Source organism: Gekko japonicus, unplaced genomic scaffold (assembly GCF_001447785.1).
Source record: "Gekko japonicus isolate JY-2015 unplaced genomic scaffold, Gekko_japonicus_V1.1 scaffold145, whole genome shotgun sequence".
Taxonomy (NCBI): Eukaryota; Metazoa; Chordata; class Lepidosauria; order Squamata; family Gekkonidae; genus Gekko; species Gekko japonicus.
In genome coordinates, this window is record NW_015173678.1 from 834090 (window position 1) to 858479 (window position 24390).

General features: G+C 42.7%; 1 protein-coding gene across 1 annotated transcript in view; it reads left to right on the plus strand.

Moving 5' to 3' along the window:
* SEMA3E (semaphorin 3E) overlaps positions 1–24390 on the plus strand; it is a 94919-nt gene that overhangs the window by 39324 nt on the left and 31205 nt on the right. The window contains exons 6-11 of the mRNA XM_015422977.1: positions 1724–1866; positions 8343–8457; positions 9705–9774; positions 15664–15808; positions 22704–22926; positions 23917–24008. Coding sequence (XP_015278463.1) covers positions 1724–1866; positions 8343–8457; positions 9705–9774; positions 15664–15808; positions 22704–22926; positions 23917–24008 — 788 coding nt within the window. The remainder of the gene's footprint in view (positions 1–1723; positions 1867–8342; positions 8458–9704; positions 9775–15663; positions 15809–22703; positions 22927–23916; positions 24009–24390) is intronic.

The following is a 24390-nucleotide window of genomic DNA, read 5'->3' on the forward strand; positions in this document are numbered from 1 at the left end:
TGATTGATAATATTTATCGATAATATCTGTTTTTACCCCTTTTTTATTTTTGGAAGTCTCCTTTAATTTTAAGAAAAAGCAAACCTGCATATTTTTCAAGGAAAAAGTGTGTAGTATCTGTTCATGTTTTGTGGCTCTCAAACATCTGACATTTATTCTATGTGGCTCTTACAGTGAGCAAGTTTGGCCACCCCTGAGCTAGTAGGCACTAAGCCTATGTACCTAGAATTGCTCACAACCATCCCTTGCTCTCCTCTCTGTGTGTTCTCTCTTTGTTATGGAACTTTAGGCTGTAATGTCTTTGGGGAAGAGATCTGCCTTTTTTGCTTGTTGTAAGTACTGATGATAAAACAGTATACAGTGGTAACTGCAAAAGGTTTTTTTCCCCTTTATTGCTTAATAAACACTGAATTCAGAGCTATCCTAGGGGTAAATTCTAGGGGCATTTTCCACATTCAAGTAAACCAAACCCAAAAAATATTGGTAAATGCCAATATTCAGCATTGCCAAAAAAATTTGGCTTGCCAGTACAGTGTCGGTTTCACTCCAAGCGGAGGGGGAGTGGAACCAATCCACTCTCCCTCCTTTGAGCTTCCCCACCTGGCCCGCCACCGGAGGCTGCCTGGGGAAATGAAGGCAGATTGGGGAGGCATCTTTAAGTGCCTCCCCTTCACATCCCCTTCCCAGCCGCCCTGCCAAGGTACTATGGCCCCATAGGTACTATGGCCCCTTCTCTCTTTGCTTCTCCAGTCAGCCTGCCTTGGCAGGCCAGCTGGGGAAGTGAAGGAGGGGCATTTAAAGGTGACCCCCCCCCTTCTCTCCACTTCCTCAGCTGGCCTGCTGTGGCAGGCCAGCTGGGGAAGTGAAGACTGATTGGGGAGGCATCTTTAAATGCCTCCCCTTCACTTCCCCTCCCCAGCTGGCCCCAGAAGGAAGGGGAGCTATTTAAAGTTTAAATACCTTCCTTTGGCTGGGGAGGCATGCCACGGAGGCAGCACAAACCCTAGAGGCAAGGAAAAGTGTTTAAAGTTCCCTTCCCTTCGCTAGAGAGGCACATCACAGTGGTGTGCCTTCCGAGTGAAGGGATTCCCCGAATGAATGCTGAATAGATTCAGCATTCATTCAGGGAATCCCTATTCAGTCAGCTAAATCAGATCAGAGAATCTGTTTCAGTTTTTGGTGTGCCTGAATAATGAAGAAGAGGCATTATTTGGGTTTTCTTTCAGTTTGGCCAAACCAAAGGCACATCCCTAGTAAACTCCAGTAGAGATGTATCCTAATATGGCCAAACCAGGCTTTGGTTTTATAACAAATGCAACCAACATGCTGAACATTTTAATGAATCTTATTTTAAAATTATTTCCCACAAGCGTAAGTCACCCCATGAAAACTCATCACTAGTGTGGAGGTCATAATGCATGTGGGCTTCCTTTCTTTTTCAGTCTGCCATGTTGATTGTTGCAGTGACAAGGTGCATCCACATTAACTAGAAACCAGACTTCAGAAAGTGATAGGAAGACTGCAGTTCTAAGGATTACAAGAAGATCCTGTGCTGCAGCCCACATGACATGTTAATCACATGTGCCTTAGGCCATTCCATGGTTGTGGGTTTGAAATTAAGCTGTACAGTCATGCACCATGCACATGCATGTAATTATTCCCTTGCTTCCTGTTAGACTCTTTTTATAATTGTGATCTTTCTCCCTTTTTTAACGTTTTAAAGAACCTAAATTTGTTAGCACCTATATGATTCCTGACAATGAAGACCAGGAGGATAACAAGGTGTACTATTTCTTTACCGAGAAAGCTATAGAAGTGGAGACAGGAGCCCATGCCATCTACTCTCGAGTAGGAAGAGTCTGTGCAGTAAGTAAATCTCATGTGTCATCCCAGAACTAATGATGGGCTTCCCTTCTGTTTCTTCATATCTTTGAGTCCGAGGAAGCTAAAACAAAAATCCATGCCTGACTTTTATGCCAGTCTGCATCTCAAGGAGCTGCTCAACTCCAGATGTGATGGGGGGTGGCCACCCACCTACTTGTGGTTCTGGTGTAACTAAGATAGGAATTGTAAAGCACATTCCCTACTGAGGGGCATAAAATCAAACATGATGGGAAACATGAAAGCTATTAAGAGAAGGGAGTCTAGAAAGAAAACAGTCATCTGAATGAAGAGCTCCATAAAATGATTTTGTCTGCTCTGTATCTTGATTCTGAAACATGTGTGATGCAAAAATTTCACTCACAGCCAGTGTTGTGGGGGGAAATAAATTACAGAATTTCAGTGCTAATCCTGACAGAAGAAACCAAGGAGCTTTGCTTGGTTTGGAGATGTCTGTCGGATCTGAATCACAGTTCCCAAGAAGAAATTCAAATGTGTTGTAATGAGTCTTGCTTCCAAAGAAATGTCCTTTAGGACTGCAGCTGGACAGCTTTCTTCTGTACAGTCCTGTACCCTAGGGGGCAGAGTTGACTATTCAGGGATGCTGTGTGAGAAGAGAGGAGAGACTGAGTGAGGTGCTGTAGGCTGAGAGAAGCCTGTGTGTTCTTTTTCTGACAGTTATTATCCTAAGTGGCAAGTGAGGAGAATAGATCCGTGTGTGGAAGTTATTAGCCTAAGTGGCAAATGGTGAAAATAAGTATTTGTGACTAGGTCTATTTAATGAACATTTAGAAAGAAAGACCTGCCTTATAGCTAACGAGAAGGAAATAAACATGGCTTGCCTCCCTCTATTTTCCCCTTTCGTCTGCCGCCCCCCCAGCCACAGCCGGGACACTCACCTGAAGCTTCCTTCTACTCCCCCCCCCCAGATATTTTTATTAGTTTTAAAGATAAAACAAACATGCAGTGGGGGATATTGATCTATCAATTCTTTATTTTACAAACTCATGCCTAAATTATAGTACATTTATAAATTTCACCTTATATCATTAATAAATCCGCTTGCAAAAAGTATCGACTCTGAAACTCAATTGTCCTTAATAGGATTCCAATAACTATATTGTTCATTTGGAGTAGTCTTCTAGCCAACTGTAAAACCTTCCCCAGGTATTTTCCAGAGTTGTTTCTGATTGGCCTTTCAGAGTTAAAGTTAGTTTACCCATTTCGGCTGTTTCCAAAATTTTGTTTAAAGTTTCTTTTTTTAAGGGTGTTTCAGTTCTTCTCCAATATTTAGCCTATAGTATTCTAGCAGTTGTAGTTATGTACAAAATGAGATATGAATCATTTTTGTTACATCTCTCAGGTATAATATTTAACAAAAACATTTCAGGAACAAAGGGTAGAGAACACTTCAGCATTTTTGTAGTATTTCATGAATCCATTTTTTTGCCTTATTACACAGCCACCACATATGATAAAAGGAACCAACCTTATTTTGACATTTCCAACAAACATTTGAACATTTAGGGTCGAACTTAGCCAAATTTTCAGACATAATATACCATCTATAAAACATCTTATATACATTTTCTTTATATGAAATTGCTTTTGTAATTTTAATATTTCTTTTCCAAACCTATGACCATTGGTCTAGCTTAATATTGTGAGCCAGATTTTGTGCCCATTTTATCATAATATTTTTAACAACTTTATCTTGAGTCTTATTGTCTAAAGAGCTCGTTGTATTTCTTCCCACAATGGGCCTTACTCCTAGTCCAATATAATGAAGCCATGCTGTTTCCCAAATTGGGCCCAGAGAGGAAAATTAGCTTGTTACAGGGTCTCCAGTCAGATAAACAAGGGATCTTTTAGTGATGTATATAGAGGTTTTATTCTGAATAATATTCCCAAGAGATAGAGCAACAGAGACCAACCAATTTAAACTAAATGAAATATTTATTTACTAGCACTCAGATATACAGCTAGAGGTAGACCAAAATTGCCTCTGACCTTTAGGACTACGAATACAACTACTCAAGTAAAACCCAGAATAAAACCACACTCTCCCTCCCAATAAACACACACATACAAGCATGAGAAAAAGAAGAGAATGATAAGAGACAAGGATCAGAAGGGAAGGAGGTTCTGAAGGGTGATACTACCTGGTCCAAAGTGTGTGGGAGGCTTGAGAACCATAGAAAGTCTGTGCAGCAAGTTGTCCAAATCAGCAGGGTATCAAAGGGTGATTCCGCACTAGACCTGAAACTTTGGTTCTACACTGTCCCCGAACTTACATACTACACTACACTTGAGTTCACCCCTGTAATTATCTCGGGGTATTTTTTGTTTCCATATTACATTGAGGTCACCCTAGTTTTGCCCCACACCTGTCCTGGGATAAACAGGCCCATACTGTTATAACCAGGGATAAATGCAAGGCATTGTTTGGAAGTTGAACTCTGATAAAATCAGGGATGAGATCCAAGTGTGGAAAGGAGAGAGAGGGGAGCCTGCAAAGCAGTTGAAGGGGTATCCAGGTAGTTGGGGGGATGTGGCACACTTTTCAACAACCTGGGCTTATTCTTTAAGGGAGGGAGATTCCATAGCTCAACATCGGACTCTTAATTCCCAGAATCGGGACTGGATAAACTGAGTAAAGTTTGAATTGGGTAATTTGAAGGTAACTGTCATCAAAATTCATTCCAAGGTGAGTCAATTGGTGGAGATTAGGAAATGACACCGGACAATTCACGGTGAAGCAATTGATGGCTGTTTTTAGCATACTGACAAAGAAACGGGTTCAAAATGAAGGTAAAATTGTTCTCTTGATGGCCCATACTGGGTGGATCAGATATTGGGCTATTTTTTTTATCAATAGTTGTATTGGAGGTGATACTTTTTTCATCAGCTGGAAATGGCTTATATTGCTCTGCTGAAGCATCTCTTGAAGCAGAGTATATGCTCATGTTATGCATGCCTTGAAGCTGGGGATATGTAAATGCTTTATGCATATCAGTGACATCCTGCCTCTATGATGCAGGCCAGATGCAAGCTCTGAAACCTATCTCAGGGATCCCCATTGCACTTAAGCTTTCAAGGGGATACCCTACAAAATAGCTAAGAGGAGATTGGGGATCAAATTGGGGTGTCTCAACTGGAGACCATACAATCCTGTCTTTGGTGGTAGAAAAAGTCATTACGGAATGCTAAGGAAGTTCAGGAAGCAGCATAATACAAGTCATTTCAGAGCATTACAGTGAGGTGTAATACCAGGGGTTTCATCAAGAAGGTAAAATATTCAGGCCTAAGTCTTGCTGAGAGAAATGTTTGTAATCCCAAGTGAATAGGAGTACAGCCTGTCAGCCCAGTTACAACTATCTTGTCTTGGAAGAAAGGCTTTATGAATTCCATAGGAAGTACAGTTGCCAGCTTGGGTTGGGAACTTCTTGGAGATTTGGGGGTTGAGGAACCAGGCGGGCAGGGTATAATGCCATACAGTCCACCCTCCCAAGCAGCCATTTTCTCCAGGGGTACTGACCTTTGCAGTATGGAGATCAGTCATAATTCCAGGAGATCCTGGAGGTTGGCAACCCTAGTGGGAAGTTTCCTGGGTCACTGCCCTTCTGTACAAGGGAGCCCTAAAGCATTCTGTTTGATGTTTCTGAAGGGCTCTTTAGCAAAGAAAGACCTACTTGGGGATAATCAGCTCCTTTTTATGGCACATAACAAGCCCAGCTGACTCCCAGCTTCACAACTGATAATCAGATTCTGCTTCAGTGGTCAGGTTTGCCCCTCACCCATTTATACACTGGTTAAGTGTGGACACAGGTGGATATGACATGCCTTTTCACCTATGTCTCAGTCTACAGAACAGTTAATATACTGCAAGTGGACTATTCACTTTCTTAATTTTCTTGAAATACTGTGATACATTTATCACTTCATTTTAAGTGCAAAACTGCTATAGTGATTGGGTGGGATTTCAGTGACATGATTGGGGGCAGAGGGCAGCCAATCAGGGCTATCCACAGGCCCTTTCCGGTGAAGCAGAACTTACAGAACTGATTGCTTCAGAGATCACCCATGAGAAAGAAAGGTACATTTGGACAGAATGTAGATTAGGCCTGCTACTTTTGGGTCTTGATAATTTTTGTGGATTGTTTTCTAGTGTAGTTCTGTAGAGAAATACTTATGAACTATGCAAACCTTTTTCCATGCCACAAAGTTTTACCCGCATTGCAAAGCAAGCTTTTAACCTTTAAGCCTTCTATCCTCAGACGTGCTGCTCAAAAATGAAGTAACTAGAATTTGAGCTAAACAAATCTTATGGTATTGCAATCACTAAAGTAATGCTAAGGGTGGTTAATAAAACAAATAATTTAACTAGCTAACTTATTTGGCTCACTGAATTGTCAGAAGTGACCAATCATTTTCAAGGAATTAGTAATGTCTATACAAATAAAACGAATTATAGCCATGAATTTAATTTAAAATTCTAACCAAACCACAGCTTTTAATGAGAAGGCTGATAGCTCTCTGTAGTCCGGGTAGAATATGGACTTTAGAATAGAAACATAAGCTATATAAATGATTTATGGTTTCAAAGTTTATAATTCAATAGAAAATAACAGGCTACACTGTGGAGACCGTGTTTGCCCTGATCACCAACTGAAAGAGCTTTTGTGTGGCTTTCCAGGCTTGGGGGAGAGTTGTCCCAACTCATTGGAATGTGGTGTGCCACAGGGAGCAATTTATGCTCTTTAATACCTATATGAACTCCCTCACCCTAATTATTTGGAGATATGGGCTGGAATGTAACCAGTTCGCGGATGACACCCAGCTCTATATACTGATGGATGGCCCCCATGGACACAGCCCCAAGAGATCTGGACAGGGCATTACAGGCTGTGGCTAGATGGTTGCGACAGAGCTGACTGAAGTTAAATCCATCCAAGATGGAGCCATGGGGGATTGAGCCAGGGAATCAGGCTCCCAAACTTTGATGGGTCTCCATTGGTGCCAACAACAAGGATGAAGAGTCTGGGGGTGTTCTTGGGTGCCTCCTTTTCTATGGAGGCCTAGGTCACCACCACTGCCAGGTCTCCCTTTTTCCATCTGAGGCAGATCAGGCAGTTGGTCCCATATCTAACCTTCCATGACCTAGGTACAGTGACCCATGCAATGGTCACTTCCAGACTGGATTATTTTAACTCTCTCTATGTGGGGCTACCCTTCACTCTGCTCTGGAACTTGTAGCTAGTGCAGAACGCAGCAGCACGGGTGTTGACGGCAACACCTGTGTGGGCTCACATCCACCCAGTGCTGCGTGAACTGCACTGGCTGCCTATTGAATACTGAATCCATTTCAAAGTGTTGGTGCTTACCTTTAAAGCCCTCTATGGCCAGGGGCCAGCATACCTTTGGAATCATCTCTCCCCATATGAGCCCCGTAGAGCACTGAGGTCTACTAACCAACACCTTTTGGTAGCCCCTAGCCCAAGGACGTCCAACTTGCTTCAACTCGGGTCAGGGCCATTTTGCCCTTGGCCCCTACTTGGTAGAATCCCATATGAGATCAGGGCATTTATTACAATTCCTGCGGGATTTATTACATTCTGCAGGGCCTATAAGATGGAGCTCTTCCACCAGGCTTTTGATTGAGGCAGTGGATGTACCCCCTCCCCAGTTGATCTCCCATCTCCCATCGGAGGCCTGGACCTGAACAGGCATATAGGAACCATCTAAACTGCTGAGACATCTGGCTAAAATTATACACAGTACTTTATGATCTATGTCATTTTAAACTGTTGTTTTAAATTGTTTTGAATTGTATTATATATTGTACTGAGACTGATGGAACCCGTCCTGAGCCTGCTTGCGGGGTGGGTGGGATACAAGACTAATGAAATAAATAAAACAAAGAACTGATGATTGCAGGGAAAGGTTCCTTGTGATTGTGGGTGTCTCATGACAAGCCCTTCAACATGTTGTGGCAAGTGAATGGAGGAGTTGCCACATGGTGACATGTTCAAGTGGCCTCTAGTTAGAAATTGCAATACATAAACTGGAGCTCATGTATAATCTTGTCTGCAGTGTGGTGAGGTTAAAGCAGTGGATCCATCTGGTATGTGATGATGAACCCAGGAACAAGAAGTGCCTTACATCTGGAGAGAACACAGAAGACATTCACACATCAGTGGAGGTGCAATGATAGCGCTGGCTTCAACCATGAGGGAGAAGTATAGGAACCAGAAAGCCCAACTCAGTTGCCATTCCTATTCACATGCTCATTGTCATGTCAAACGTCTTGAATACCAAAAGCCAAGAAAAGAAGGCTGTGGAGAGGCAGACATTTTCAAGCCATACCCAATCTCTTTATTCAAGATATAATTTTGTAATTATTATTTTTTTGGCTGTTACTTGCATTCTCTATATTCTCTTTGCTCTTTGTTCATATCCAGAATGACATGGGTGGACAGCGGATGCTAGTGAATAAGTGGACCACTTTCCTCAAAACCCGACTAGTCTGCTCTGTGCCAGGAATGAATGGCATTGACACCTACTTTGATGAGCTAGGTGAGACACATGGTGCTTCTGGGCAGGGTGGAGATATTCTGGGAAGAATCAGAATCAGTGGGATAATTTCCTAACAATTGCTAACTGTCCCACATGATAAGGGTGCATAAAATGCATATTCTTGGCTAATTAATTACCTTATAACTTCAAGCAATATATAAGGTTATCTTTACTTAAATAACTTCGTAGGATATATGAAAAATGTTCATTCATTCTCACTTCTTTTTATCTTAAAGTCTATTTTAAAATAACTATTACAATTATCTCATACATATGACTATCTCTCAACCCATACTCCCATCCTTGAATCATACCTTCCATACCTTGGAAATTCTTGCAATTCTCAGGCACTTCTGCACCTGGGCCTAAACAAATTGTATCTACTGATATTGGTTTTAAAAGGTAAAGGTTTCCCTTGTGCAAAAGCCAGTTGAATCCAACTCTAGGGGGCAGTGCTTGTCTCCGTTTCCAAGTTGAAGAGCCAGCACTGTCCAAAGATGTTTCCGTGGACATTTGGCCTTCATGACTAAATGCCGAGGTGCATGGAATGCTGTTACCTTCCCACCAAAGCGGTACCTATTTATCTATGTGCAATTTCTTGCTTTCAAACTGTTAGGTTGGCAGAAGCTGGGGCCAGAGACAGGAGCTCACTCTATCACACGGCACTAGGGTCTCAAACTGCCGAGCTACAGACCTTCTGTTCTGCAGCTTCAGCGTCTTAACCTCTGAGCCACCGCAGCCCCGATATTGGTTTAGATGGCTTCTAATCTACACAAAACCATATAATTGTTGCCACTCTGTCTTCTTCTTACTGATCTTCAAGGCTATTCTGTTCTAGGTCTCTTGGTATGCTGACCTGAGAGACCAAGTTTTTTTTGACTATGTGTGCCACAATATCCTCTGTGATCTTATTGGTCAAGTCCAGCAACTGTCCCCCTATATTTCTAGCCATATCCTTGACAGGAGCCTGGGGAAGGAAGGGAGCTCAACCATAGAGTCCACCCTTTGAAGCTGCCATTTTCTCCATGGGAACTGAGCTCTAGAGTTCGGAGATCAGTTGTAATTCCAGGAGAACTCCATACCCCAATGAAGGCTGGCATTCCTAGTTACTTTGTGAGTTCGTAGTAAGTCAAGATAAATTTAAGTATAAAGCTCTCTCCTTGATAGGTTGCAAGAGCAGCCACTTAAAGCTGACTACTTTCGAAAGGTGAACCCACTAACTCCCCCATCATATTTCTCTTTTGCAGAGGATGTCTTTTTACTCCACACTCGGGATAACAAAAACCCAGTGATATTTGGACTCTTCAGCACTACAAGGTGAGATGACTGATGAAAGGTTCTTGATGCATCTTGAAGAGGAACCAACTGTGCAATCAATTTGTAAATGTCACAGATCCTATTAGCAAATCAGGGGACCTGGTGAGAATATGCTTTTCAAAGATGCACAGTACAGCGGGACAGAGTCTTGTGCAGAGGGCATGGGGATGACAACCGGTGGTCTGGTTTGTTACCTGGATGCAGAATCTCCCTGATGGCACAGCTCCCTGTCTCTGAAATGACAGGGAAGAGAGAGAAACAGACAACAGTGGCTGGGAGGACGTGGCCTTCTACCTGTGTCAGTTCCAGGCTTTGGGAGGCTCTGGGAAGTCATGCCCAGGGGCTGCCTCCTGTCCACTACCAGGTGCCCCTCATGCCTCCCTTTCCAGCCATCCACTTTTGTGTGTGCCCACCCAACGGCGAATCCTTCCCCTTCTCACAAGCCCTCCCACCACTACAGGCACTCCCAGCCACCTGCACTGCATTCATACCCTTTCCCCAACAGCACTGGGTGGTGCATGCAGCCGCTGTGGCCACTAGGAGTGCTGCTCCTGTGCACCACCTGCATGCAGCTTCTGCGGCCACTAGGAGTGCTACTCCTGTGCACCACCTGCATGCATGTTCCCATCAACTCTGGGAAGCTGGGAGTGCTTGCAAATAAATGGGCAGGGAAAGGCTCTCTTGGACAGGTGGCAGCGGGGTGGATAGCTGGGGAGGTCTGTGACAGAGGGCCCCAGTAGCTGCCCCTCTTCAAGGTATGCTGACACTGGCCCTGCCTCCTGCATATGATAAAAGGACAGGTAGAGGGTTTGCTGAGCATGGGACAGGCTTGTCTGTTTACTTTTTGGGAGAGAGTCCTGCACAGGCCCAATGGATGACAGCCAGGCTGCTCTGTTGATTGAGGCCTAAGAGAGATATGGCATAGATGGCAGAACTGTACAAGGCAGACTGGAAGCACATGTAGCCTCAGTTCAGATCAGGAAAAGCCAATCTTTCACCTTTCCTCCATAATGGTACCAAATCAGGCCATTTGCATGCAAGTTTCCTTTTGCAAAGATCTTTGATCTTTGCCAGGTCTATAATGCCTCTCAGAATTCCCCATCTGCAGGGAGAAAAATATAAACTTGAGGCAGTTGCACCCACCTGAAAAGGAGGAACTGCTACCTACTGCTCTCCTCTGTTCTCACTGACTATCTCTCCCTCCCACATCTGATTTCCCAGGCTATGTGTTTACCTTTTACAGTGAGTGGAATGAGTGGTCTGCCTCAAAATATGTATCTGCAGAGAAGCTGCTGTTCAGTGCCAGACATGCACTGTCAGTTCTATAATTTACTGCAGGCAGTTTCAAAGTTCATATTAACTTCCCAAAGATATTTCTGGAGCCCACCTGCCATGTATTGTAATCCCCTCCTGTCTAGCAGTTTTGAAACCCAACCTGCACGGTTCTTGTGAAACCTGGGAGATGCTTCTTTCTGACCTCTGCTGTCCATGTGTGCTTATGTGTTCAGTTCATTCATAACAAGTTTGCTTGCAGAACAAAATTTGAGTCCAGTGGCACCTTAAAGACTGACCTTGACTTCCAGAAAGCTTTTGATAAAGTTCCTCATCAAAGGCTCCTAAGTAAGCTCAAAAGTCACAGGATAAAAGGCCAAGTCCTTTTGTGGATCAAAAACGGGCTAATTAATAGGAAACAGAGAGTATAAATGGGCAATTTTCACAGTGGAGTGTGGTAAGCAGTGGAGTACCACAGAGTCAGTACTCGGTCCGATGCTTTTTAACTTGTTTATTAATGATTTGGAGTTGGGAGTAAGCAGTGAAGTGACTAAATTTGCCGATGACACGAAGTTGTTCAGGGTGGTGAGAACCAGGGAGGATTGTGAGGCACTCCAAAGAAATCTGTCAAGGATGGGCGAGTGGGCGTCAACATGGCAAATGGGGTTCAATGTGGCCAAGTGCAAAGTGATGCACATTGGAGCCAAAAATCCTAACCGTAAATATACATTGATGGGGTCCAAACTGGCGGAGACTGACCAAGGGAGAGATCTTGGGGTCATAGTACATAACTCACTGAAAATGAGGTTGGAACACATTCCCTATGAAGACAGGTTAAAACGCTTGGGGCTCTTTAGCTTGGAGAAACGACGGCTGAGGGGTGACATGATCAAGGTTTATAAGATTACTAGCAGTAAAGCCCGTTGTGAAAGCAATACAACGGGATCTAGAAAGAGGCTCTGGGGCAGTGCTCTGGCTTTGGGCAAACAGTGTCAATTTGCTGTGGTGACCTCAGCAGGGTATAATGACAGAGTCCACTGTTTTCTCCAGAGGAACTGATCTCTGCTACCTGAAGAGCAGTTGTAATTGTGAGTAATCTGTAGCCCTCACCTGGAGATTGGCAGCAATTGTTACCCAGGACAAAATGGCTGGTTTGGAGGGTGGAGTCTATGGCATTCTACCTGTCTGAGGTCCCACCCCTCTGCAAACCCCACCCTCTCCAGGCTCCACCCCTCAAATCCCCAGGAATTTGTCAGCATGTAGTTGGCAACCCCATCTCCTTCCCAGCTAGCCATCAACCTACCATTATCTGCCCCTTTGACTTCAGCTGACTTCTGCCCTCCCTTCTGCAGAGCAGTTGTAATACTGAGTGCTCTCCAGCCCTCACCTGGAGATTGGCAACAATGGTTCCCTATGTGAGACTGACTGGTTTGGAGGGTGGAGTCTATGGCAGTGTACCTGTCTGAGGTCCCACCCCTCCTCAAACCTCACCCTCTTCAGGCTCCATCCCTCAAATCTCCAGGAATTTCCCATCTGGAGTTGGCAACCCTATCAGGATTGGCCCCAATGTGTTTTCTCCCAAAGGCCAAAGTAGGTGACAGGACCAAGCTTAGTTGCCTACCAACAGGCACTGAGGGGAATGTAGGGTTGCCAGCTCTAAGGAGGGAAATACCTGGAGGTTTGGGGGGTGGATTCTGTAGAGGGCCGGGCGACGGAGGCATCGGCCTTCTGTCGCCCGCCTTGCCCCCCCAATCTCGGCCATACCATACTAGTAGCCAGTAGTAATGGGAGAATTGATTCCGAGAGCTGTTGAACCATGAAGCTCACTGATGGCTGTTAGTAGTTCCTTATCTTTTGATTTTAATATAACTCACTCATTCTGAGATAATTCACATGTGAATATAAATCAATTAAAACTCACTTTATGTTTTTTGTTATATGTGTTTAGCAGTCAAACCACTGAACCCCACTAAATTTCTAAAGATTTGTGAAAGAAACACTTAGTGCTACACAAAAGTAAAGAACGATTGTGTGGGTAGTTTGTACTCACGCAGTGGTGGTTTGCACATCATGCCAGCTTTTGCTAAAGTTCTGTTTCAGTTCATTCATCAAGTTGATACCAAGTTTTTGTTTTATTTCCACAAGATGCTTCTCTTTGGCTACTAACACTTGTCGTAAAGTTGAGATTTCATCTTCTAGCTGAAGAGAATTAAACAACAGCAGCATTATTTTCAAGCATTAGTTTAGTATCAGATGTAATAACAAGTTAGTTTGGGGGATCCTAGATTTGTATGTTGCATCAGGCTTCCTCCCTGTTCCCCTTATACACAAATTGAAAACTCACTGCTTTCATGGCAACCCAAGATTAAATTGTGACTTGAAATCTTGGTTTGCAGAAAAGAGAACCAACTCCATCCCACCTTTTTCTTACTTTCATCTTGTTCTCATCCTTGCATCCTCCTTTCTCAAACTTCCATTTCCCTTCTCTTTATCATCCTTGGTGTTTTGCCATATTGCTACAGTACAAATTGCCACTAACAGGAAACACTACAGCATGTAGAAAGCTGTCTCACAATACAGCAAAATACTGCAGCATATATTTCACTGCTATTTATTTTTGGAGAGCCTAGATTAATATAAATCTATGAATTATAAATATTTATGGTATAGACAGAGCATTTTACTTTGGATTGTGGTTTGCAAACTAGGTATCATTGAATGAACTCAAGATTTTCCAAAACACTACTCTGTTTTGGGCTCCTGGGGAACTTTGAAGTAGCACCAAAGCTTTAAGATCTCTCCAGCTGTCACCTGGAGACTGACAACAGCTTGTCTGGAGTGTGGGCAGTATGGCATTGTATCTGTCTGAGGTCCCCCTCTTCCTCCTCCTCCTCAGATCCCACCCTCAGCAGGCTTCATCCCTAAAATATCCTGGAAGTTTCCAACCTGGAGTTGGCAACCCTATGTCCTGGAGTTCCAACCTGGAGTTGGCAACCATCAGCCAACCTTTATCTGCCTCTCTGTCTTTACAAAAAAAAAAAAACCACACACACAGCCTCTGCCTAGGGAGCAGCTGACATCATTCTCCTCTCCCAACTGAAAATTCCAACTGCCTTGCGGGGGGGGGGTGAGTTTGAGGTGTGGAATGGAGTGTAGTCCAATCAGCTTCCATATGTAAATGACCTTGGAACACTGGCCGGGACTGCACAAAGCAGCCAATGAACCCAGCCAGTGTCTTCCGAGTGGCAGTTTTTTCAGCCTAACACTAAAGGGGCCAATTTTAGAACTTTGGCACCCACTATTCTTTTATTATAAGGGAGAGATGCATGGGAAAGAGCAGGTAGAGAAAGAGGTACTTTTCTCCCTTTCTCACAATACAAGAACTCGTGGGCACTCAATGAAATTGCTGAGCAGTCAGGTTAGAACAGATAAAAGGAAGTATTTCTTCACCCAAAGAGTAATTAAGACTTGGAATTCACTGCCACAGGAGGTGGTGGTGGCTACAAGCATTGATGGCCTCAAGAGGGAATTAGATAAGCATACGGAGCAGAAGTCCATCAGTGGCTATTAGCCACAAGGTATAGATAGGGACTCTCAGGCTGGGGCAAGTGATGCACTATATTCTTGGTGCGGGGGGGCAACAGTGGGAGGGGTTCCAGTGTCCATGCCCCACTGCTGGACCTCCTGATGGCACCTGGTATTTTTGGCCACTGTGTGACAGAGTGTTGGACTGGATGGGCCATTGGCCCAATCCAACATTGGCTTCTCTTATGTTCTTATGACAAAGTTTTATTCAAGATATAAGATTTCGTGTGCATGCACACTTCTTCCGATACACTGTAATGGGGAGAGTAAGAGTCCAGCAACACCTTAAAGACTAACAAAAATTGTGGTAGGGTATGAGCTTTTGCGAATCACTTTAACTTCTTCAGACACAGCTAGAATGTGAGTCCATCACCAGACCATACAGAGGTGACAGAGGAAATATAACATTGCACAGGCAATCGCCCCACCTTAAAGAAAAGGATGCTGACAGCTACCTCCATGCTTGAGAGGAGACAGATGGAGCATAACAACAGGGTCTCAGTTGATTGCTCTCAGCATTCCACAATTAAGAGGGATACATTTAGTCTCTAGTTTTGATATAGTTATTTGCTTCACTGTGTTTTCCCCCTGGAATTCGATCCAGGCAGATGGTGACCATATAAACTAACGCTTGTTATTCCTGTTTGATCCTTGCATCTGTTAAACATCTTCATTATGTTGTGTGCTAATTGCTGCCCATCCTCTACCTATATGTATGGACTGGTAACTTCCATTTCAATGTATCTGAAGAAGTGTGCATGCACATGAAAGCTTATACCTGGAATGAAACCTTGTTGGTCTTAAAGGTGCCAGTGGACTTGAATTTTGTTCTGTTGCTTCAGACCAACACGGCTACCCACCTGAATCTAAGTTTGCATGTATACACTGATGTGAGTGGGCAGTGAGGATTTTGCTCATCTTACACACATGTTTTGTATATGAGAGTTTCTGTTTTCTGCACCATATCTCATCTTCATGGCTAATTCCGTCTAGAGTGTTACTTCAGAATGTGTCTTGATTTTTATTTTATAGCAATATATTCCGAGGATATGCTATATGTGTCTATCACATGGCTAGTTTCCGTGCAGCTTTCAATGGACCGTATGCACACAAAGAAGGGCCTGAATACCACTGGTCTGTGTATGAAGGAAAAGTACCATACCCAAGACCTGGATCAGTAAGTGTGAGGTGTTTTATTTTTTAATTATTATGGTGACTTGATGCCTCAGGAAAATGGAGCACTGTTCTGATTTAAAAACAACAGCAGGCAAATCCCCTTGATCAGAACTGGGGTCACTGGGTATTTTTGTGTGTGGTCTATGAAGATATCTGTACAATAGACCCATATTATCGTAAATGTGCCCCCCCCCCATTCAAGCCCAAATCCACACTAAAACAGCCTGAGGTAAGGAATACCTACACACACACACATATGGCCACTTATCCATAAGCTAATATAGTTGATGTCTTAAAGTGACCCAGATAGCAGCTGTAAAGGATCTTTGACAAAACAGCAAGGCACTTATACAAGCTGGAAGGAACACTGAAACACTCAAAACTAGTATGAAAACAGGAATAAAGTTTATTAAGTCTACTCATAGAAATATCTGGATGGAAAGCCTACTCTGGTCTGCATCACAGTCCTTGTGCAGATACAGAGGTGCGGGGGCAGAAGTCTTCTGTAGTCTCTGGGCCCTATCTGACTCGGCAGGCTTCTTTGGCACAAGGCTTCCCTTGGCTGCAGGGTACAGTCCATAGTCCAGCATTGGGCACTTCACCACAGCTCTGTCCATTGTCCTGACACACCCCTCTTCACACTCCAGCAAGGCAGTGATAGTAAAACAATCTTTAATATTGCCATCTGAAATGGCTTAATGGGAACAATTCTGCCTCCCCTTCGAACCTTTCAGTTTTTCTTTTTTTCTTTTTTCTTTTTTAATCATTTTATTTTCAGTTTTCCATAACTTACATACATTTATCTCTTATTTTCTAACAATTGGGGGTTAGCATTACAACTTTTCTTCGTACCATTTTATGGCATTTTGCCATTTCTGTTTAAATTTTTCCTCTGATTTTCCCGCCAAAAACATATTCAACTTATCCGTTTCAATTACTTCAAAAAGAATGCTAATCCATTCTTCCTTACTCGGTATACTGTCAGACTTCCAGTTCTTTGCTTTACATATTCTTGACATTGTAATTACATATACAATAATACATGTTTCATTGTATTTAAGTCCTTCAGGTGTAATATTTAATAAAAAGATTTCCGGTATAATCGCTAAGTCTATCCCTGTGATGTCTTTTATCAACTGTTTAGTATTTTTCCAGAATCTTTGTATTTTCTCGCATTTCCACCATATATGGAAATACGTTCCTATGTTATTCTTATACCTCCAGCAATTCCCTGAAACATTTGTATTGCATTTTTGGAGTCTATCTGGCGTCCAGTGCGATCTGTATATCATTTTTATTATATTTTCTTTATATGATATTGTTCTTAGCAGTTTAATCGACTTCCATGTTTTTCCCCATTCTTCTCTCTCTATGTTCCGTCCCAAATCTTTTCCCCATTTAATCATTGATGGGTTTTTCCAGTCCTCCATTAATTCTTTTTTGCACCAGTTTTTCTTTCTCTCTCAACCATATCTTGTCTAATTGTATTTCTGTATTATAAAATTCCATTTTTTTCTCTCTTGTAACTCTTGAGGTTAATTGATTCCTTTCCCATATTGTGAGATTTAGGTTCATTGCTTGAAACGCTTGCCACGATTTTAATTCATTTTCTTCATCCAATAAGACTTCATATGTTATCTTTTTGTTCTCTGTTTTTCTTGAACAACACATATCTACCCACTACTACATTCCTGTCATGGGAATCATCTCTCCAGGTGCCAAGTCTCTGTAATGCTTACTAAATCATAAACCTCTGTCTGCATTAGAAGCTCAAGCTCTTCCTTTTTATTACCCAAGCTTTTGGCATTGGTACATAGACACCTGAAACCCCACACCCTTGGCTCCATTAGACCCGACCCTCCCAGGTGGGCCTCTGTTGTTTGCTCTTCTTCATTTAAATCCCCATGTTGGTCATCTTGTTCCCCTTGTGATGTCAGTTTAAAGCCCTCTTGATGAATCTCTTCAGGTTTTTGCCAAACACATTCTTCCCTGACCTTGACAGGTGAAGTCCACCATATGCTAGTAGCTTGTAGTCCCAGAATCCAAGTTGTTCCTGCCGGCACCACCAATGCAGCCAGTTGTTCACCTCCATTATCATCTGTTCCCATTGTATTCCCCTTCCTACAACAGGAAGGATGAAAGAGAACACTACCTGTGCTCCCATTCCCATCAGCTTCCTCCCAAGAGCTTCATAGTCAGCTTTAATGCTTTCAATAGTGTTCACAGCTATGTTGTTGGTTCCCACATGGACCATCACAGATGGGTAATGCTCCATAGGTTTGATGAGTTTAGAGACATTGTCTGTAATGTCTTTAATTTTCACCCCAGCAAGCAACACACCTCTTGGGCCAGGGGGTCAGTCCTGGACACATAACGTTGCATACCCCTCAGCAGGGAGTCACCTATGACCAACACCTTCCTTTCCTTCCAGTGCCATTTCTTTGTATCTCCCTGTCCTCCTCCCTCTGTCTTCCTGTTTGTGATTCTTCCACTGTCAATGTTTCCATCTTTGCCTCCACCACAAGGACCTGGAATTGATTCCTCAGTTCTAATGGCACTGAGTGCCATCTCGACCCCTTTGGGGTCCTGCTGTAGCACTCTGGGGAGTCTTGTTAGGACAGTCAACCACACTGTTGTTCCTTTGACTGGTTTCTTCGACCCTATGCTAGACATCAAGTCTTCCATTAATAAACTCCCCCCTTTCCTTGATCTCATGGAGAGTAGTAATCCTTTCCTCCAGGCTTCGAACCTTCTCCTCCAGGCTTCAAACCTTCTCCTCAGGGAGGATGACGAAAATGGCACACTCCTCACAGGTGATTAGAAATGGTCTATGAACATTCATCATCACTTCCCCAAATGGATTCTTTCACCTAGAAATATCTTAGTGTGTTAACAAACTCTGAAACTTAGAGAACTGCCCAAATGGCTACCTGAGCCAAAAGGGGAAAAAAGCAGAACCATGTACAATTTCATTAACTACTTTGGGGTTCCCAGGCTAAGAGCCACGAAGCAAGAGCCCTTTAACTCTTGCCCTTCAGCTCATATCTATGGTGCAGAGGATCTTTACAAATTCAAGACTCACCCAGCAGAGGACGGGGCCAACAGTCAACCCCAGGTAAAACAGACCCTCCTCAATCAACAGCAATCACCTTCCGCAATCACCTTTTGCAATCATTCAAACAGGCACCACTCTCCAGCAGGCTATATACACCCACATACCCTCAAACACTATCCTCCCACACAGTAGATCAGGTAATTCTCCCCAGCAGTTAAGGAAAGGGGGGGGGGATAAACACTCATCACTCCAGGAGCTCTCTTCCTGTTCTTACACAGAGCCCAGCTAACTGACAAACTAGTTTTCAACATGCTACACAGTTGGTTTAATTCCCAGGGGAGGAAGTGCCATTGTGAATAGTGTCTATCAGAGCAGCATCACAGTATGCCTTTAGAGAGCACAAATCAATAGAGTCATGTTCTGTCTTATGTAATAGCATCTATATAATCTGGGCACCCCCAAATAACCTCTGAATCTCTCAGATCTGGAATTCAATGAAATTTGCTTTCCCTTTTTTTGACAAATGTCTGGCTACAAAGGTTTGAAACTTAACTCCCCCCCCCCCCAAAAAAAAAGTCTGCTTAGGTAGAATAGGAATGGCATGTATTATTACATGATACTGATTTCTATGGGGTATCTATCTGTGAGGTATTTATTTTTATTTGTGTATCTATTCAATAAAGTTTTGCTTAATCAGATCTAGAGTTGTCAGATTATTTTTAAATAAAAGTTTTAATTAATATGATGACAGGGCTTGATCATGTACTGGTAAAAAATAAACATATCTCAGTATCTCCCTTTAGAGGCTGAGGCCTGTGCCCTGCAAAGGTTGAATATTTGAATTACTAAGCAGCATGGTGATTTAGCACTAAATACATTGCTTTAACTCAGACAAAGGGGTTTTAATTTCCAAGTATCTGTTTAACCTAATGCCTCCTCACAAATGGATTCTAGCCATTGCCAGATAGCAACCACCACAGATAATGCCTGTAAATTGGCAGTTGCTGATTATACCTGTTTGTAGGGTGGCATTTTCAGAAGGCTTTGCTCAGATGAGCAGAGCTGTCACAGTAGAATGAAGCAGGAGAGTCAGTCCTGCAGTATGTGGGTCCAGTGCCTTTAAGTGCTTTGTAGGTGATAACCAGAATCTAGAACTGAACATGGTAACTGATTGGTTACCAATGGAGTGACTACAGAAAGACAGTTACGCTTAGCATCTGTTAGTAGCTGGATCATGTTCTGCACTAATTGGAGTTTCCAAGTAGTCTTTAAGAGCAGATCCATTACAGTAATGTAGCCTCAAGGTAAGCATAGCATTGATCCACATGGTCAAGTTAGGAGTCTCAAGAAAGGGGGAAATTTTCTGAGCTAGGTGGATTTGATAGAGTGCCTTTTTTGCAGCTGCATCAGCATGCTTCTCCAGCAATGAAGCTGGATCAAGTATCATTCCTTAGGTTTTTAACCAAGTCTGTGAGAGTCAACTGGACTCCATCAAAAATGTGGTGCACCAAATCCTTCAGGACCCTAACCTTCCCAAGCAATATTACCTCCATCTTGTCAGGATTCTGTTTCAGCTTGTTTACCTGTAGCCATTTAACTAAAGCAGTCAGGCATAGGTTTAGAGTCTCTGCCCTATCACCATGAGATTTGAATAAAGAAACATAGAGCTGGGTATCATCAGCATATTGATAACACCGTATTCTAAAACCAAGAATGATTTCTACAAAGAGCTTTATAAAGGCATTGAACAGCATGGGGGCAAGGCTGAACCTTGTGGAACCTCACAGGATAGATCCCACATAGTGGAAACCTTGTCCCCAATGGCAACCTTCTGAATCCTAAGGAATAAATTGAGGCAATCCAAAGCACATATCTTAATCCCTACTTCTGCCTCCAGACATTTCAACAGGATGGCATGGTCCACTGTATCAAAGGCTAGTAGTCTAGTAGTTATTGTAAGAGCAGCAGAGAGATAATTGCCTTTGTCTTTATTTAGATGAAGGTCATACACTAGAGCCACTATAGTCATCTCCATCCGATAGTACAGCCTGAAACCAGAGTGAAAGGGTCTATGGCAGAAAGTTTATCCAGGAAGGCCTGGAGTTGCTCTACAACTGCTTTTTCTATCATTTTGCCCAGAAATGGCAAATTGGATATTGGGTGGTAATTGGCTGTGTCACTCTTGTCTAGCAATGGTTTATTTAGTAATGGATGGATGACCACCTGTTTTAGGCACGAGGAAGATGCCCTGGATCACTGATTGATTTATAATGGATATTAGGGACTGATTGATGTGATCTTTACATGTTTTAAATATTCAGAATGATCAAGGGTTTAATGCCCAAGAGGTAGCCTTCACAGATCACAGGCTCCTGTTGGTATCCATAGCAATAAGGAGATCAAAGTGTTCCAGAAAGAGTCCAGATGTTGTGTTGGGGGGTTCTAGTGTCTCAGCAGTATTATAATCATTCAAATTAAAGCACGTTTGAAAGATTTTTTTTCACCAAATAACTGCAAAAGTATCACAGCTAATTGCTATTTCCTAGGAGTACAAAGTTTCAAACTTTGGAGTCAGCAAGTGGCCAAGCTACTTTGAGCAGCTCAACTGGTATGGTGAAAGCTCTTGAAATCCTGGTGGTATTGCTTAGAAGCTTGTTTCTCATTGATTCAGATGAGGAAAATGTCATTAACACATCTCAAGTGCAAGAGAAATATTAGTGGGTTGGTAATCACTATTTTGTCAGTTAATCATATTGATACATCTTGCCACTATTCCTATTTCGAAAAGCTTATATTGAAGGCATACATGTGCTTTATAGCAATCAAACTCCAATTTTCTTTCAGTCAGTGCAATAATTTGCATGCATTGGCACGTGCCTGCCAGTATTCAGGAGATAACTTTGGAAAACATATTAACTTTTCTGAATGCATCCTGAGAAAGCGAGTAAATAACCATCAAATCCTGAACAAGTTCTGGATTTGGTTGCGAAGAGATTGTCTATCAACACTCTTTTTTGCATGAGGATATTTTGAAATGAAACTATTCTAGACATCAATAGCAAATATGGCTATTTCTCAGTCTTTTAAAAGCACTCAGGTGCATTAGCTTTTTTCCGTAGTGGACAAGGTAGCAGATTAACACTTCTGTTTACCAGGTCTACATCATGTTGATGACACCATGAAATTAAATGTTGCATCTTGTTCTTTCTGGATGAAACAGATTCAGAGAGCCTTTCTATGGCTAGGAACCATTTTGCAGGAGAGTGACTGTCTGCAGTATCTCTGGATTTGAGGGAAAGCAGGTGAATGTTCTCTAGGTCAGAATAAAGTCCCACATTTGCTTTATTTCCCTACCATTTTCCCAGCCTCTATAACAGGTTCCAACTTCTATTTGTTTAATTTTTATTCCACCCTACCCCGCAAGTGGGCTCTACACTGATTGCAGAAGTTCATATATGCAAAGAAGAAGAAGAGATTGGATTTATACCCCGCCCTTCGCTTGGAGTCTCAGAGTGGCTTACAAACTCCTCTCCCTTCCCCTCCCCACAACAGACACCCTGTGAGGTGGGTGGGGCTGAGAGAACTCTGACACAAACTGCTCTTTCAGGAACAGCTGCGCCAGAGCTTGTGACTGACCCAAGGTTATATCAGCAGATGCAAGTGGAGGAGTGGGGAATCAAACCCGGTTCTCCCAGATTAGAGTCCGCACACTTAACCACTACACCAAAGGTGCTCCTTTTCCAACCAACACCTTAGCATGATGCTTACATGTCCACACTTACATGCTTTTGATAGCCCACGAGTATCAGTAATGTAATCTTCTCTTCCTTGTGTTTTTCAGTGTGCCAGCAAAGTGAACGGAGGCCTACATGAGAGTACCAAAGACTACCCTGATGAAGCAATCCATTTTGCTCGAAGTCATCCCCTGATGCATCAGCCTCTTAGGCCTATTCATAAGAGACCAGTCCTTGTGAAGACAGATGGGAAATACAGTTTCAAACAAATAGCAGTAGACAGAGTGGAAGCAGAAGATGGGCAATATGATGTCTTATTTATTGGGACAGGTAAACACAAAAGGCAGAGAGAAGCTGTCACGTGGCACTGATTCTGGAGTCACATGGCTGGAAATACTGTAGAAGTGGTTACATCAGGCTTCTGAGTAATACCCACCACACATAAAAAGTTCCATTTTGCTTTGTCTCCACCCCCATCTGGATGCCAAGACCAGCTTATTTCTACATGTTGCATATGGCCAAGATCACATCCATTTCCTGGCTACTTCCACAACAAAAGGCAGAGTGAGCTGGATTGTGGTCACCACTTAGTCATGTTAACAGGAGGAGATCTGGCTGTCTTTATCAGGACCTCTCGCCTTGTGACTTTTGCCACATAAATAGCGAGGTATTTTAGCATTTCCTCAGACAGGTTCTTTCACTTCAGATCAATCTGTTTGGGCTATTTGGAATTGCTCATCAAAGAGACACCCAAACACACCACCTCCCTGCCTGGATACTTCCCCTCCTACTTTTTGGAAGTTTCCCTAAGATCGACAACCATTCCTTCTGTTACGTATACCTGATCAACTTTCTCCATCCTCTCTTTCCAAGTCTGGATGATAAAGAACCATGTTGTTTTTTGACCCTGCTACTTTCTTTATACTTGGGGCCAGAGTCTGGCCCTGAAATGTGCTTGTTCCATCACATGCTCTGTCATGCTGAAATGCCTGTCTCCGGACCAGTCCAACTACTCTCTTCCTCCTTTAGTTATTGTTGGGAAGGTTCAAATTAATTTATTTCTTAAGCCTTATCCCCTCCACATTTGTGTGGATAATGAGTGATCTATCTTACAAAGCAGTTGTAAAGGTTCCTCAAATCATTTATGTACAGCTTTGAGTGCATAAAATTAACTACACAGATATTACTTTTGTCCATTTCTTGTGTCTCATATTTATGTTTTCATATTTTGGATACATACTTTAGTTAAAATATCTTCTACTTTGGCAACATATACATAAAAATGCTAAGTTGTGTTTTTTTAAACAAAAATTCCTATAGATAATGGGATTGTTCTGAAGGTCATTACAATTTACAACCCAGACACAGAATCAATGGAAGAAGTGATTCTTGAAGAGCTGCAAGTGTTCAAAGTAAGTTGCTTTTTCTCTTATCATAGCCCCTATAGATCACTCTTCTGCAGTCTGCACACAGTGGAGGCTTCTGAAATCACAGCAACCTAAGTATATATTGTCAGGAGCAGTTCAGGATGTTATGGTCTCCATGTCAACCATGGGCCTGTCTCAGGTAATAACAGTTCCCACACACTGTTCAGGTCACACTCTTTATCTGGTGTTTCCTTCTGGGCAGGAAGAAGGTGACTGAAGGTGGGGGAATTGAAAATGGTCCCCTTGTCATTGAGAGATCACTATTTACTGGGATTTAGACTTGCAGGGGTATCAAGACTCCACAGGGGTGGGGGATCAATTAATATAATTAATATAATCCACCCGTGTAGCCTGATGAATCCAAATA